Source organism: Festucalex cinctus, chromosome 4 (genome assembly GCF_051991245.1).
Source record: "Festucalex cinctus isolate MCC-2025b chromosome 4, RoL_Fcin_1.0, whole genome shotgun sequence".
NCBI lineage: Eukaryota > Metazoa > Chordata > Actinopteri > Syngnathiformes > Syngnathidae > Festucalex > Festucalex cinctus.
Genome location: NC_135414.1, coordinates 14,686,820 through 14,704,287, shown reverse-complemented (window position 1 = coordinate 14,704,287; position 17,468 = coordinate 14,686,820). Strand labels below are relative to the sequence as shown.

Here is a 17,468-nt window from a genome sequence, read left to right as displayed (position 1 = left end):
CATTCATGGGCATCTCTTTTGCGTGATTTATTTTCACACCCTGACCTTTCTGCAAAGCGTGTGTTAATTGTTTACCTTATAACAACCCTGTCTCCTCCCACATTCCAAAGACATGCGTGGCAGGTGTAATGGGCACTCCGAATTGTCCCTAGTTGTGCTTGTGAGTGTGGATGGTTGTTCGTCTCTGTGTGCCCTGCGATTGGCTGGCAACCAGTCCAGGGTGTCCCCCCACCTACTGCCCAGAGCCAGCTGAGACCCTTGTGAGGAATAAGCGGTCAAGAAAATGGATGGATGGATGCATGGAATATTAGGTGTTTTGTGTTTCTAACAGAAAAGTAAAACACCCGGTTCAGTAAAACGTCGCTTCTCCCCATGTGATTTCCAGGCCCTCTCCGTCCTAGCCGGCTCCTGTCAGAGTGCTGTGCTGGAGCACTCCTCTGAATGGCCACTCAAGCCATCAATTCTTCAATTAACATTTGAGACAAAACGGCTCCTTGCCGCAAGAAATCGTAGTGGAGGAGGAAGAGCTGAGAGGGAAAATTTGAGAGGAAAGAAGAAGGAAAAAAACCTCGAGTGGGTCGCATACCGGGGACCTTCTGCTGCTCCTAACTGGAAACGAATTTGACTTACTGTCGGCATTGCGGACCAAACTCTGACACAGATCGTACAGGGACCGTATCAGGGGGCTCTACTCCTTACTCCTGAAGCACCCACCACAGGATTGACGGCATGAGCGTGGTTGCTCTCAAATGAACTGAGAGAATAACGAATCACTTCTCGAAGTGACCCGTTCACTCACGTTCACTGAAAAGATTCGTTCTAAAGAACGAATCGGTCATGACCGGCACAACACTAGTGACTTGCCATGGACTAAGTGCTGAGGATGAGGCACGACTAAAAGACTGAGCTGGCTCGAACAGGGACATATGGAACACCAGATGAATCTTCAGTGTAGGCGGAAGCTTGACCGCTTATTCCTCACAAGGGTCGCGGGTGGTGCCGGCGCCTATCTCAGCTGGCCCTGGGCAGACGGTGGGGGGACACCCTGGACTGGTCGCCAGCCAATCGCAGGGCACACAGAGACGAACAACCATCCACACTCACAAGCACACCTAGGGACAATTCGGAGCGCCCGATTAACCTGGTATGCATGTCTTTGAAATGTGGGAGGAGACCGGAGTGCCCGGAGAAGACCCACACGGGCACGGGGAGAACATGCAAACTCCACCCAGGAAGGCCAGAGCCTGGACTCGAACCCGAGTCCTCAGAACTGGGAGGCGGACGTGCTAACCACTCTTTCACCGTGCCACCCTTCTTTTATTTATTTTTTTGCATGACAAAAGCCTCTAATTATATCAAGCTCCATAGCAAAGATACTTATACCAGACTATTTTTCTAGCTATTTTTTAATCCTTATTCTCTTGTATCAATATAGTTATGTGACGGCTGTGGAGCAAAGCAGTAGCGAAGCTAATGCTAATGTTAGCATGCTAATGCTGATGTTAGCATGCTAATGCTAAGTTAGCATGCTAATGCTACTGTTAGCTTAGCATGATAATGCTAATGCTAAGTTAGCATGCTAATGCTAATGTAAGTTAACATGCTAATGTAGGAAGTGACCTGATTTCCACAGGAAGTGACCCAGAACGGACCAGTGCATTCGGCTTTCCACCTTGCAAGAGTCAGCAGTCACATCCAAAATTTACACGGGAATTTTTCTCGTTTTATTTAGCCTTTAATGGCATTTGTGGTGGCAGGGGGGTGATTTTACTATAGGTGCGTATTGTTGTTGTGGTGCGATGATGCAATGCGTGCAGTATGTGTCCTCATTAGATGTCATTTAGGTGGGCTCCAGATGGAGGAGTGGAACCGTCACTTGCCTTTGGTGCCGGTTGGCGTGGGTTCGCTCCTCCGCTTGGGAGTCCCATGTGGCTTACATGAAGTAAACTTGTGTGTGAATGAGTGATTAAAAAAAAAAAAAAAAAAAGATGTCATTTAGGCGATATGATTTGTTGCATGAGGCTTATATAGGTAAATAAGAGAAGACGGCGTTTAAAACGTTAAACTTCATTCAGATGATTTCTGCCCCGCTGCGTGGTTGTGACATCCGAGCGAGTCTGGAGCAAAACAAACATTAATGTGACTTAACATCCAGCATACACGGCGTTTGAGGAATCCAAATGCACCACAAAGCTGTTCGTGTCGCTCTTTTCCCATGTTTCCAGAATGTGCGGATTGCGTACGGTTGGTCCAGACTTGATGTGGCGGTGCGTAAAGTTTCACGTTCAGTTTGTTTTCTGTAAATACCACCTTTGGTGCATAAATGTTCGTACGTAGAGTTTTTGGCCTCATTTTGATCGTACGCAAGCTTTATAAATGAGGCCCCTGAAGAAGTAGAGGGACAATATTGGGTAGGCCTATGATCCAGGAGAACGTCAATGGGTCCCCTGCTCCTGGATCATGGACACATCCATCCTCAGTGAAATCCATGCCAATCACCCTTCCAAGCCAGGTAGTACGAAAGACTTGTTAAGTGGGATGTACTGTCACATTCTGTTTTGTATGTTCTTTCTGCCCATACTCTAACCTAGTTAATTGGTGGGTGGACTGGACTCCCTGAACTACCTCCAATCAGCTTTGGCCATTATTTAGACTTGACTCCAGATGAACGATGGTGCCGGAGTATTGCATTTCTTGATGTTTTGCTTCTTGTCATATAGTTATAGTTACTTGGCATCCTGTCACGTCCTCTTTCATCGTTTCTAGGAGTACTCAAGGTTTGTGTTGAATTATGAGCTGTTGTGATTTTGTGTTTCGGTTTTTCTTTGCCTCCGTGCACTAGGAATACATTCTGTTTTGTTTTAAATCGATCTTGGTTTTGCTCCGTTGGTACCATCCTTCATTTGTTGCTCCATCCACCATGTTTTGTTGGTTTCGTACTACATATTTTTGCTTTTGTAACGACTTTTTCCAATGTTGTTGTTTGTTGTTGTTTTTTTTGTTTATTGGAAAAAGAAAAGAAAAAAAGAAGTCTGAAACATGTACACTTATGTGGTCCAGTCTCTCTCCATAGGCCATTCCTGACTTTTTTTTTTTTTAATTACTGGATACATTTTAGGAATAACAACCAATTAATTGAATCGCCCTTCCAAGCCAGGTGGACCGCCAGGAGGTGTTAAGTATGGTGTACTGTTACATTCTATGTTTTGTCCCACATGCAATGAATGTTCTCTCTGTCCATAATCTAACCTGGTTAATTGGTGAGCTGCATCTGACTGCATTCAGCCAGCTTCAACTACCTCCAATCAAACTTGGCTATTATATAGATTTTACTCCAAATGAAGGATGGTTGCATTGCTTGCCGTTTTGCTTCTTGTCATATATTTATTTCCTCTGCATTATTCCGATCACATCCTACTTCATCGTTTCTCTGGGTACTCAAGGCTTGTGTATTTTGCCACTTTATTGGAAAAAAAAAAAAGTCCCAAACATTTTTTTGCCACTTTATTGGAAAAAAAAGTCCCAAACATTTACACCTGCGTGGTCGAGTCTCTGGCCGAAGCTCACTCACAGAAGCTTACGTGTGTGAATGAGTGAGTGAAGAAAAAAAAAAAAATCCGTGCATGCTTTCAAATTGCCGCGGGAGTGACGTCACGCAGCCGACACGTTCGCCCGGCCCCGTTTGCGACACGCAACCCCCCCGCTCTGAGATTGGCTGGAGGGGTGTAAACACTGTCTTTCCACAGAACCGTCCCGCTGTTTACAAAACAAACACAAAATGGCAAAATACAGGCTGGGGAGGTGGGGGTTTAGGACGAAATTACCACAAAAGATTAACAAAAACACAGATGTGTAGACTGAGAGAAAGTTAAAGTGTGTACATCCTGCATTTAAAACGTGCATTTTCCTGAGTGAATCCGGTAGACAGCCCCTTTAAGTAAATTCAATTACTGGATAAAGTTAAGTAATAACTACCAATTAATTCATTTAAAAAGATATGCTGATTTGTTTATGATGTCGTAGTGTGACAAACATGCCACGAGAGACGTCGAGACCTGGATACCCTCCGTTTGTCTTGAAGTTTCTGATGAGTGAAAAAAGAAATGAGAGAGCAATTAAAAGACTACATTTTCTAGCGAGGCAGACGTCACTATATATTGTGTGTTGCATAGCGAATCTTGGTTAAAAAAATATCAGTAGTTTACTCACAGCACTCATAAAGTAGTCTGACACGTAAAAAGTCGTTTGCACTCATCTCTGTCGCAGTGCCAAAATTAATGACATTAGGATCTTTGGCAGTGATTGTTGGCAGGCCATTTTTGCTGAAGGCGTTTCTACAAATGTATATATCATAAACAATTTTGTTTTTGCGATTAATATACATCACCTGAAATGAAAATATTTGACAAACACACAGACACTATACTCACGCTCTGTAATGCATCACAGAATTGAAATCATAGTCAGTACCCAAGTTGTTTGTGTCCGCCTTGTTAAAGTTGTGTTCACGTCCTGCATATAAGGAAAAAGCAAAACATCATATTTAAATACAATTAAGACACTTTCACCGAGATGGTACACAAAATATTTAACTAAAAGGGGACATTCAGAAATGTGGATTTCCATCCATCCACCGCTCACCGCTCAGACTTCCCTCTCCCCAGCCACTTCATCTAGCTCCTCCGGTGGGATCCTAGGCCAGCCGAGAGACATAGAGCGTTTTGCCACCAACAATAATTACCAGAGTAATTAAATTCTCCAGGAGGCATCGAAGTACTATCTCAGCAGCACGGTCTTGCCGTGCCAGGCAGGAACTTTGAGGGGGCGGGCTGCAATGACCATGGCTGATTGGTCAAATTTGGGTGTGTTGTTTTTACATCGGCTGGACTCAATCAAACTCATTTGAATTAATTACAGAGAACTCGAAGGTGCTGTGGAAACACAATTCTAAATTCCCTGCGGAACTTTTACAACCAAGAACTCCCTTTACCCAGAACTCAAAGTTCCTGGGCTTGTTGGTGGAAAAGCAGCTATAGTCTCGCCAGTGTGTCCTGGGTCACCGGTAGGACATGCCCGGAACACCTCTTGAGGGACAGGAGGCATCTGAACCAGATGCCCGAGCCACCTCAACTGGCTCGACTCTGAGTCCCTCCCGGATGACCGAGCTTGTCACTTTATCTCTATGAGGGAGCCCGGACACCCTGCGGAGAAAGCTCATTTCGGCCGCTTGTATTCAGGATCTTGTTCTTGGGCTCGTGAGCATACGCGAGGGCAGGAACGTAGATCGACCGCTCCTTTCTTTGCTACACAGTAAACCCAAATGTGGATTTGATTCTGACAAAAATGTATGTATGCATTAATTTAATTTCTATCCTACTTGTTCTCATTAGAGTCATGGATTAATTGGAGCCTAGCTGCTGTACACTGAAATGGCCGCCAACCAATTTCAATGAAAAATGTATATAAACCGAACTGTATACAGTAGGGGTGTTAAAAAAAAATCGATTCGGCAATATATCGCGATACTACATCGCGCAATTCTCGAATCGATTCAATAGGCGGCTGAATCGATTTTATTTTTTTTTTTTTTTTTTTTAAGAGCTCAGAATTGTTCATTCGGTAGTCTTACCGATTCAATGTCTTATCATCATTGCCTTTTTTTTTTTTTTTTTTTTTTGTGTGAATCGATTTTTAAACTTCCATTTTTAATGGAAAAATATTCAACAAAACGTCTGACTTCGGGTTAGGATTCACACCTTGAGCATGGAAGAATGTTATATGAACGGAACATTAAGCCTTAATATTTTATTTTAATGCTGTCACGCCGCCACCGGCGTGACGGCCCATGCTTTTGTTTTGTTATCCATGTTTCCCGTTTTACTTTGAAATCCTAACTCTCCTCTCACCCCAGGTCACTTGCCCTTCCTGCCGCTCACTCATTACCGGTCCCCGCCCATGATTATCACCACCTGCCACCAATCAACCCACACAATAAAAGCCAGCTGCATTCTCCCCTCAGTGCCGAAGTGTCACCGTCAGTGCATGGAAGCGTCCACAGTCCTCATGTCCTTGTTCCTGTTGCCTAGCGTTGTTGCCTTGTTTTTGTGCCTTTTCCTCCCTTTTGGAGCGCCTTTCGTTACCCCTTTTGCCTTGTGCCCTTTTTCCTCCCTAGCGGAGCGCTTTCTGTTGTCCCCAGTACCCTTTGCCTGTTTTTTCCTCCCTAGTGGAGCGTTTTTTGTTCTCCATTTTTTCCCCTCCCTGTTCTCCTCTCAGTTTGAGAGGAGACCACTGTTGGCCGGAAATAAACCTGCTGCCTTGGTGGCCTACCTTACGCCTGCGTCTGAGTCCTACCTGACCCCGCCTTGTCAGTACACTTCGGCCAGCATGGACCCAGCAGGCATGGTCGAGGCCGCACTGCAGAGCCAGGAGGCCCGGCTCAACAACCAGGACCGGATCCAACAGACCATGCTGTCCCGGATGGAGGAATTGACCAGCCAGGTCCACGAGCTGGTAGGCCTTTCACGGCGTCGAGCGCCAGCTCCCACTGGACAGATTCCTCACCCTGAGTTCTCTGTACCGACCACGCCATTCACCGGGGTAGGATTGAGACTGGCCTCCCCAGAACGATACTCCGGTGAACCCGGACGCTGTCAGACTTTCCTCACAGAATGTGACATTCATTTTGAACATTTACCACAGGCATTTCCCACAGCCCGGTCCCGAGTGGCCTTCATGGTGTCTCACCTGACGGGACGGGCCAAAACCTGGGCGACCGCGGAATGGGCCAGGGGTTCCTCGGTCTGTCAAAGTGTACAGGACTTTCAAGTCGCTTTGCGCCAAGTCTTTGACCCAGAGAACAACGACCGAGAGAAGGCACGAGCATTGAGCCGGCTTCAACAAGGCAAAGAACCTGTCAGCGATTACGCTGTCCGCTTCCGAACATTGGCAACGAACAGTGGCTGGAACGCCATAGCACTTCACGATCATTTCTTAAAAGGACTCTCACCTGCCATTCAAGAACTTCTGATTCCCGTAGAACTCCCCACGGACTTGGACGCTTTAATCTCCCTCGCCATCCGCACCGATCATCGTAGCCAGGAGCTGGCTAAGATCGGCGGACCTCGAAGGAGGGAGGAACCCACCCCCTGGTCACGGCAACCGGAGGCCAGAAGGCTGCAACCCATCTTTTCTTCCCGACCGGAACCAGGAGAGGTGGACCTCGCCAGCGACGAACCCATGCAACTGGGAAGGGCTCGGCTTTCGCAAGAGGAAAGACAGCGCCGACGCCGAGAGGGCCGTTGCTACTATTGTGGTGGTCTTGGACACTTGGTGGGATCCTGCACCACGAAGGGCAACTCTCCGGTGAGTTCCCCGTCACCCCGACCCGCCAAGAACCACAGACTCACGCAAATTCAGATAGCCCACCACAATGTCACCACAGATCTGTCAGCCCTTATCGACTCTGGATCCGACGAAAGTCTCATGAACTGGGAGCTCGTAAGGCAAATACGAGCCTCCACCGAACCCCTTTCCTCGACCATCCTGGCTAGAGCGCTGAATGGCAAAGAGCTCTTCAAAATCACCCACATCACTGAACCTCTGGAAGTCCGAATCGGATCTCACTTGGAGACTCTCCGCTTCCATGTTTTTCACGCATCGTCCTCCACGTTGGTTCTGGGCCATCCTTGGTTGCGTGTACATAATCCCAGAATCGACTGGAACACTGGAGTCGTTCTGGAGTGGGGAACGGACTGTATCTCACACGGGTTGGAACCACCCTCACCCCGAAACTCCACAGCCCAGGTTCACCAGGTGACTCTCGTCCCACCGGCTCAAGAAGAGTACCCAAACCTGCACACTGTTCCCTCCTGCTACCACCACCTGCGGGAGGTCTTCAGCAAAACCAAGGCCATGACTCTTCCTCCACACCGACCGTATGACTGCCCGATCGATTTGATTCCCGGTTCGACCATTCCCAAGGGGAGACTGTACTCGGTTTCAGGACCAGAACGCCAAGCCATGAACAATTATATTGACGACTCCTTGAAAGCCGGCCTCATCCGACCGTCTTCCTCACCTGCAGGCGCAGGTTTTTTCTTCGTGAGTAAAAAGGATGGATCCCTACGCCCATGCATTGATTACAGTCCCCTGAATGACATCACTGTTAAGAACCGGTACCCCTTGCCCTTGATGTCCTCGGTGTTCGATCAGCTGCAACAGGCTAAGATTTTCACCAAGCTCGATCTCCGGAACGCCTATCACCTCATTCGGATCCGCGAGGGAGATGAATGGAAGACGGGCTTCAACACTCCACGAGGACATTATGAGTACCTGGTCATGCCATTTGGCCTCACGAATGCTCCAGCCGTCTTCCAGGCCATGATAAATGAAGTACTCAAGGACTTCATAGATCACTTTGTGTATGTTTACTTGGACGACATCCTGATTTACTCTCCTGACCTAATGAGCCACCGAGACCACGTAAACCGAGTCCTGCAACGCCTACTGGATCATCATCTGTACGTGAAAGCTGAGAAGAGCCTGTTCCACGTCAACACCATCTCCTTCCTGGGATTTGTTGTTTCACCCGGGAAGGTGGAGATGGACTCGGACAAGGTCAGCGCCGTACGAGAGTGGCCCACGCCGGACTCTCGGAAAAAGGTTCAACAGTTCCTCGGATTCGCCAACTTCTACCGTCGTTTCATAAGAAACTTCAGCACCATTGCCGCGCCCCTACACGCCTTGACCTCCCCACAAGTCCGGTTCATGTGGAACCCGGAAGCCGAAAAGGCATTCAGAGACTTAAAAGCACGATTCACCAATGCCCCAATCCTCAGGGTCCCTGACCCCAAACGCCAGTTCGTGGTGGAGGTAGATGCCTCCAGCATTGGAATTGGGGCAGTGCTGTCTCAGCGTTGTCAAGAGGATGGCAAGACACATCCGTGCGCCTTCCTCTCACGAAAATTATCCAAAGCTGAACGCAATTATTCGGTCGGAGATCGGGAGCTTCTCGCTGTAAAAGTGGCTCTTGAAGAATGGAGACACTGGTTGGAAGGCGCCGAACTCCCTTTTGTGATCTGGACCGATCACCGAAATCTGGAATACTTACGCCAGGCCAAAAGACTCAACCCTCGACAAGCCAGATGGTCCTTGTTTTTCAACCGCTTCGTATTTTCTCTGACTTACAGACCAGGCAGCAAAAACGTCAAGGCGGATGCGTTGTCAAGAGTCCACGAATTCGAGCCATTGAAAGCCGAGCCTGAGACCATCCTGCCCCGGGACTGCATAGTTGGAGCCATGAGATGGCAAATTGAGGACGATGTCAAGGAGGCACTGCGCAACGTCACTCCCCCCACGTCTTGCCCGCCACGTCGACTCTTCGTGCCTGAGGAACTAAGGTCTCAGGTGATACACTGGGCTCATACATCACAGCTGTTTTGTCATCCTGGAGTCCGCAGGACCATGTATGCTGTTGCCAGGAGATTCTGGTGGCCGGCAATGGAGACCACCATAAAAGAGTACATCGCCGCCTGTCCGACTTGTGCCCGCAACAAGACGTCCACTCAGTCCCGGATGGGTCTACTCCAGCCACTACCGATCCCATCCAGACCATGGGCAGAAATCTCAGTAGACTTTGTAACCGGACTGCCCCCATCTCACGGTAAAACCACGATCCTCACAGTTGTTGACAGATTCTCGAAAATGGTTCGCTTCATCCCACTAACCAAGCTCCCGTCCGCCAAGACCACAGCAGATATCATGATCCACCACATTTTCCGGTTCTACGGCTTTCCATTGCACATCGTCTCAGACCGTGGACCACAGTTCGTCTCCCGATTCTGGTCACAATTTTGTAAAGCTCTAGGTGCCAAAGCCAACCTGACGTCTGGATACCACCCTGAGGCCAATGGACAGGCAGAACGATTGAATCAGCAACTTGAAACCGGACTGCGATGCCTTGTCTCCCAGAACCCGACCACCTGGAGCAAGTACCTGGTATGGGTCGAGCTTGCTCACAACTCTTTGCCCACATCTGCCACAGGTCTTACCCCGTTTAAATGCGTCCACGGCTACGATCCGCCATTCTTCGCCGAACTAGAAGAGGAGGCAACGGTCCCCTCGGTCAAGGCCATGATCCGTCGGTGCCACAAGGTCTGGTCGGCGGCCCGGACGGCGCTTCAACGCCAGGGAGACCGGGTGAAGAGGGCCGCCGACCGGAAGAGGAGACCGGCACCAGAATACCGCCCAGGCCAGCGAGTTTGGCTATCAGCCAAACACCTCAGGCTCAAGGTACCATGTCCAAAGCTGGCCCCACGATTTGTGGGGCCTTTTCCAGTTACCAAGTCCATAGGTCCTGCCGCCGTTCGTCTTCGCTTACCAAGATCCCTCAGAATCCATCCCACGTTCCATGTCAGCCAAGTCAAACCTGTCCGTGAAAGCGCACTGGTGCCCTCCGAACCCGACCCACCCCCCCCGGAGATGATTGAAGGCGGCCCCGTTTACAAGGTTAGAAAACTTTTGGATGTTCGTAATCGGGGCCGCGGGAGACAATACCTAGTGGACTGGGAGGGATACGGCCCGGAGGAGAGGCAATGGGTCCCCTCCCGGTTCATCGTTGACCCCTCACTCATTGTTGACTTTTATGCTGAACACCCTGACATTCCTGGGCCGTCAAGAGCCGGCCGTTGAGGGGGGGGTACTGTCACGCCGCCACCGGCGTGACGGCCCATGCTTTTGTTTTGTTATCCATGTTTCCCGTTTTACTTTGAAATCCTAACTCTCCTCTCACCCCAGGTCACTTGCCCTTCCTGCCGCTCACTCATTACCGGTCCCCGCCCATGATTATCACCACCTGCCACCAATCAACCCACACAATAAAAGCCAGCTGCATTCTCCCCTCAGTGCCGAAGTGTCACCGTCAGTGCATGGAAGCGTCCACAGTCCTCATGTCCTTGTTCCTGTTGCCTAGCGTTGTTGCCTTGTTTTTGTGCCTTTTCCTCCCTTTTGGAGCGCCTTTCGTTACCCCTTTTGCCTTGTGCCCTTTTTCCTCCCTAGCGGAGCGCTTTCTGTTGTCCCCAGTACACTTTGCCTGTTTTTTCCTCCCTAGTGGAGCGTTTTTTGTTCTCCATTTTTTCCCCTCCCTGTTCTCCTCTCAGTTTGAGAGGAGACCACTGTTGGCCGGAAATAAACCTGCTGCCTTGGTGGCCTACCTTACGCCTGCGTCTGAGTCCTACCTGACCCCGCCTTGTCAAATGCTGTTCAAACATGAAACAGATTACAACCTCTATAAGACTGAAATTTCAGATAAATAAATAATAAATTTTCATATAAATCTTACACTCTACAAGCTTACTGATTAGTATTTTCTAAATTTGAATGAAAAAAAATCGCAACAATCGACTTATAAATTCGTATCGGGATTAATCGGTATCGAATCGAATCGTGACCTGTGAATCGTGATACGAATCGAATCGTCAGGTACTAGGCAATTCACACCCCTAGTATACAGTATGTTCTCTAGTACTTCCAGTACCAGTTCTGTTTAAGGTCTGTTGGTAGGCTGACCTGATTGAATGTTCTCAAAATTAATGATGACTTTGTCATCTCTGTCGGATCGGACATGTTCATGATGGTATCCCAGTGCATGGAGAGCCTCGTGCTGCACAATGTGTTTGTGCAGGCAACCATTTTTCTGCAAGGAGATATCCTGTCCACCATTCTGTCGGCCAAGGTACGACCAACACCTGGCACACAAACACAATTAATATCATTAGCTGTTTGATTAATCTGAATTCCTCACTTTCATCAAAATGGGTGGGAATATTTACAGAATATTTTTTAATTATAAGAACATAGGCAGCACAGGAAGACTCTAACCTGGTTATCACCTGTGGTGACATTTGCGGGTTGTGGATAAAATTTGGGACGACAATAAGTGCATGACTGAACGCACGGAGTAGTGACTGTTAAAATTTAGATCTTAATCAGTGATGGGCTGATGTCAAATGTTTTTATAACATCAATTTTATCATCTTGCTGTATAGCTCAGTGGTTAGGGTGCCTGTCTTTGGTTCCAAGGTACTCTGGTTCCCTGTCATTTTTTTATCAGTCTAGCTGGGTAGCCCAGATGAGGCCCATTTTACCAGCCCATTCCTTGCCCATGTGGATTTTAGCTATGACCCATATGAGGGCCACCTTGAGCCCATATGGGCTTGCCTACATGGGACCGCCATGAAATCCCTGGCCAAAATTAACTGAGACCCAGCTGATGGGACCCATTCACCAGCACATATCCAACACACATGGGCCCCACATGGTTGTGTTGATAGGGTTTCGTTCATGCTTTATAAATCTTCACTAAGCGTTCACATAAAGCCTAGTTCACACGGCAGGAGAATTGGCCCGATTTTAGCCCCAAATTCCCCCTCCCGACAATCATCAATAATCTTAACAGATAATCCTATCTGTTATATCGGCGCTCGGAAGGACCTCCGACTTGAAATTGGACATATCCAACATTTTTTTGACCCGACTTCGCTCCGTGTGCGGTGTCCCCCGAGGACGAACCATCCGCGCAGCCGGTTGACGGTGACGTGCAGCCAATCAGAAGGCGAGCTAGCGAGGAAGCCGGTGGGGAATCCAAAATCAAAGCAGTCATGACGCAGCAGAAAGTCCGTGCTTGCGCTATTACACTCTTTTTATTTTATATATATATATATATATATATATATATATATATATATATATATTTTTTTTTTTTTTTTTTATTAATTACTTGTTGTTAAAATAAACGTGGTCTCCGGGTGGGACGCCAACCCGCACAGTCAGCACCGAGCCGAGGGCAAGCGATGTCTTGCCAGTGCCCATTTACACTCCTTTAAACAACACGTTTCCTTTTTATGCCGCTTTTTGGCTGAAAACCAGGATCGACTCATGTTGACTTGGAAGTCACGTTTAATCTCGAGAGGTTTTGCGAGACCTCCCGTCACATTCTTGAATGAACTCGGCTCGTGTGGGGTGTGTGATTGTGCGGTGTGGCTGCACACCACACACAGTAGGTTCAAAACTGGAACTCCCGTGATTTTTTTTCTCTTCATGTGTGGTGTCTGTCAAAGATTGGAAATCAGCCGACAATTTTAAAATATTGCCGTGTGAACCAGGCTCAAAGTTTTAATGGTTTCTTTGCAACAAGAAAAAACATTCAAACTGTTTAGAGAACCATTAAAACCGTTTAGAGAATGTTTTGCGAAATCAAAATTTGCTAGCATCGCAAACATTCGCCCCTCAGTGGACTAATCATATAGGCTGAAGGAAATGTCTATGCATGACTTACCCAGTGCTGTCTATAAAGTTGATGAAGTACTGAACAGGTTTCTTCATCCTTTCAAAGCGAATGCAGGTTTGTTCTTCCAACTCTCTCAGGGCGTTTTTTATTATTCTCTTCTCAGGGCCACCTGCAGAGAAACACACACAATGTGACACTGTTTGAAGTGGGTCAGTTCTTAGGCCAGTCCTCTTTACCCGTTGCATGCTTCCAATGGGCCAACTACCACTGCTACGCCGATGACACTACTCAGCTATACATGAGAGCGGACCTCTCATCCACCTTAGTCACAAGTTCCAACAACTGCTCTCCATGCCCAGAGGAGATGAATGCATCTAACATCCTTCAGTTAAACCGCACCAAAACATAAGACATCCAAATTGGAACCCCACATCAAACTCACTTCTCTTCCATCACAAATATAACTATTTCGGGTCACAACATTCCCCTTTTCCACACTGTCACAAACCTGGGTGACGAGTTTGACTCTCATCTTTCCTTTGACACCCATATCTCTCAAGTCTCCTTCTTTCACCTCAAGAACTTTGCCAAACTCCGAACCTTCCCTCTCTCTACCCGATGCTGAGAAACGGTAACATGCCTTCATCTCCTCCAGGTTTGACTACTGCAACTCACTTCTCATTGGGGTCTCAAGCAGGATCCTGCAAAACTGCAGAAACATAAAAAACTGCGCTGCCAGGAACCCGACTAGGAGTCGTAAATATGACCATATGACGCCGGTTCTCCAGGCCCTTCATTGGCTACCTATCTGTCAACGAATCCACGACAAACTCTGCCTTCTTACTAGTGGTGCAACGGATCAGCGTTTATACGTGGTCGGTTCGGATCAGGCCCCACGGTTCAACCTTTTAGCTTCTTAATTGATGTTATTTTTAAAGTTTTTATACTGAAGCACTTTGATATTTCTTTGAAATATAAAGTGCATTACAAATAAAATGTATTATTATTATTATTATTAGTAGTAGTAGTAGTAGTAGTGGTAGTAGTAGTAGTAGTAGTAGTAGTAGTAGTGGTAGTAGTAGTGGTAGTAGTAGTGGTAGTAGTAGTAGTAGTAGTATTTTTAATGATATAGACCCTTTGATCATCGGCTTATCAATACTATTACAGACATCTACAGGAAAACGTCACTTGTTTTAAAGTAGGTCTACTAAAAAAAAACAAAAAAACATGTTCATTGTGTTTTTTTGTTGTGTGACTGCTGTTTAGTATTAAATGAAATTACTAAATTGTTGGCCACCTTGTATTGACCTCTCTGTTCAGCTGGCTTAATGGCGTATGGACTCCGCTCAACCATTAGGGCTGTTTAGTTGAGTGGTTAGCGCCTTAACTGTTACATATTGGTGATTATTTTGCTCGTGTGAATTTGAGCACTAGCCCGAGTAACAATGTGTTTTAGTTTTCGCTCGTTTAAATACATTGAAATGCCTTTCATAATTTGAATGCCAAACTCAATTTTACTATACAAAGCATAGAAGATAATGATTGAAATAATATCAATAATACAATCATTAGCAAACTAGATAGAATGATATTTAAAAAGTGATAATGTTACTTGTTGTTTCTTAGATTAATTAATTAATTAATTAATTAATTTATTTATTAATTTTGTTAGTTTGTCTATCTATCTATAGAAAAAAATATCATTCATATACTATATATATATATATATATATATATATATATATGTATATATATATATATATATATATATATGTTACTTTATACTTCAAGAGGAAATCAACCCTCCAAAAATTTCCAAAAATGCGTTCTATGCAGCCCCACTAGATACGGTATTCTGGTTAATATTGCATTAGTAGAATACGAGTTAAGCAGCAGCTTCAAAAACAGGTGAGCTGTGATTGGTCATTGTCTGATCCCTGAGCAACTGTGATGTCATCTTCAGTTGACAGTAAGTGGCAAAATGGCGGCCCGGAATGGCTAAAAACGGCTGGAGTTTGCTGGATAACTCATATTTTACAAATGTAATATTAATCAGAATGTCATGTTTAGAGAGGTCACATATATTTTTGTCAAGAAATGTTTAAGGTTGACTTCCCCTTTAAGACTGAGGTCAACAGTTCAAAGGTTGAGTTATAATAACTTACTAAAACCGGAGATTTTGAAGGGAATCACGACTTTGTCTCCAGTTTTCTCCCATAAACAGTTTGTGCCGTCCGTACTGCTTGTGCAGGGGACAGCGTTCCTCACAATGCCGTCGTCATCAACAATCATATGAGTCATAATGTCCCCATTGGTCAGGTGGGAGACTGTAGAATAACAGACAGTGAATATTCAACCATTGTGGTTTGTCATGATTGATAAACTATTTCAATCAGTTAGTTGGTCAATATTTCTGTAACATAAACGTCTCTACAAGCAGGTTTACCAGATCTTACATGGATGTATAAAACTATACTTATGTTTTTACTTACTTGAGTCAGTAGATGTGTTAAATTCTCCTGAAAAAAAGATAAAACATGATACATTGCTATTTAAAAAACAAAACAAAACTGCATTTTTCAGATTTGATGACCAGTTGGACTTCAGTATGAACCAAGTTTTGATTGGCTCATTGATGCTTTGATCAATGATCCAAATTTGTATTTAGAATTTTGGGTGAAGGTTCACATTTGAATCGTTGAGCCTGGTCAAATGCATTTAGGATGGACTAGATCAGTGGTTCTCAACCGTGGTCCTGACTCATGAAGTACTCCTATCCAGCCTGTTTTCCATATCTCCCACAGCCAACACAGGTGTTTCAAACAATCAGTTAATCAGCAAGCTCTGCATGAAGCCTGATAACGATCTTCAGCTGTGTTGGCTAGTGGACTAGATAATGCTATCATTATTTGTTGCGTCGTATAGACCATTCCAGCAGACGTTACTGCTTAGCGTCCGCTGCTCCTCCCGGAGGGCAAGCCACCCATAACAAATGAATGCAGAGAGCCTGATATTCGCCAAAATGTATTTTTATTGTATTTATTTATTACTTGACATGATGTGATGCCATTGCTTTCGCACTTGCTATGTTCGTTGCAATGTGACCAAATACAGTAATAACGCGATACATTGCATTGGTAGTAACGATCTCAAAGTTACTCCGATGGGGAATCTAATTAATTGGATTACTCGATTAATTTAGTAGTGCCGTTATACTTTAATGCTGTTATTTCCAACACTGTCAGTAGGATAACTGAATATCAAAATGTTCGATAGCTGTAGCCCGACAACCGTCAGAGGGAATATCTCAGCTTCAGCTGTTATTGTATGGCAGCAGCATTTGAAAAATGACCCTATAACAAAAGTGACTCTCCCGTTTATGTTTACATTTGCACTTTAGAGCTAGATCATACATTTTCTTGTAGTCTGCGCAATAAAAAGAAAACATTTTGAAAATTGGAAAATTTATATTGGGCCCCTGGTGGTTTAGGGGTGTAAATAGTCTCAATAGACAATAAATGCGTTTTCACATATCAGGTTTATTGTATGTAAAAAATTGTGATCTATAATGGGAGTCAATGAGCCAAAATTTGACATTTTTTCTGTAAAACTAGTCTAAATCCATCCATCCATTTTCTTAACCTCTTACTCCTTACAAGGGTCCCGTGGGTGCTGGAGCCAATCCCACCCGGCTTCAGGCATGCCATTTGCAATCATTTACAATTTACAGCATAGTGCCATTTTGAACTTCTTTTTTTTTTTTTTTTTTTTAATAATCCTGGTATTCAACTCCCAAGTGTTTATTTTTTGTAATGCTTTCTCTTTGATGTAGCACATCAAAAACATCCAAATGCCCAAAAATTTACAAATAACACCCACAGGTTTTAAAAGCAGCACAGAAAAAGAGCTAATGCAGTAGAGTCCTACTTTTAAATTAAAAATAAAAACACTTACTTGAGTACAAATCTTCATTTATCTTTTCAATGCTGTCAAGATCAGAGGATTCTTCGGGATCTTTTAGCAAAAAGAAAGAACAGATAAAAAAAATATCACAAAGTAGCACTGTGACCTTTTTTCCCCACATTATTCCCATTGAATGTTTATCAACCTAATTATTGTATATTACAATGTATAATTTTACTCACCTGTTTTCTTTCCACTATTTCTGTGTATTGCGGCCTGA

The 17,468-nt window shown here is 45.3% G+C and overlaps 1 protein-coding gene and 1 long non-coding RNA gene across 2 annotated transcripts; both read right to left on the bottom strand.

Moving 5' to 3' along the window:
• Positions 1 to 3,489: 3,489 nt before the first annotated feature.
• LOC144017489 (high choriolytic enzyme 1-like) lies at positions 3,490 to 15,605 on the bottom strand. Its single transcript, XM_077519113.1, has 6 exons — positions 15,451 to 15,605; positions 13,334 to 13,454; positions 11,566 to 11,744; positions 4,431 to 4,512; positions 4,210 to 4,334; positions 3,490 to 4,084 (listed from the first exon to the last, which is right to left on the bottom strand). Coding segments are annotated over exons 1-6 (645 nt in total). The 5' UTR covers positions 15,587 to 15,605; the 3' UTR covers positions 3,490 to 4,082.
• Positions 15,606 to 15,777: 172 nt separating this feature from the next.
• On the bottom strand, positions 15,778 to 17,468 carry LOC144017041 (uncharacterized). The gene is made up of 3 exons (XR_013283069.1): positions 17,431 to 17,468; positions 17,240 to 17,299; positions 15,778 to 15,804 (listed from the first exon to the last, which is right to left on the bottom strand). It is a non-coding gene; the product is annotated as an uncharacterized LOC144017041 (long non-coding RNA).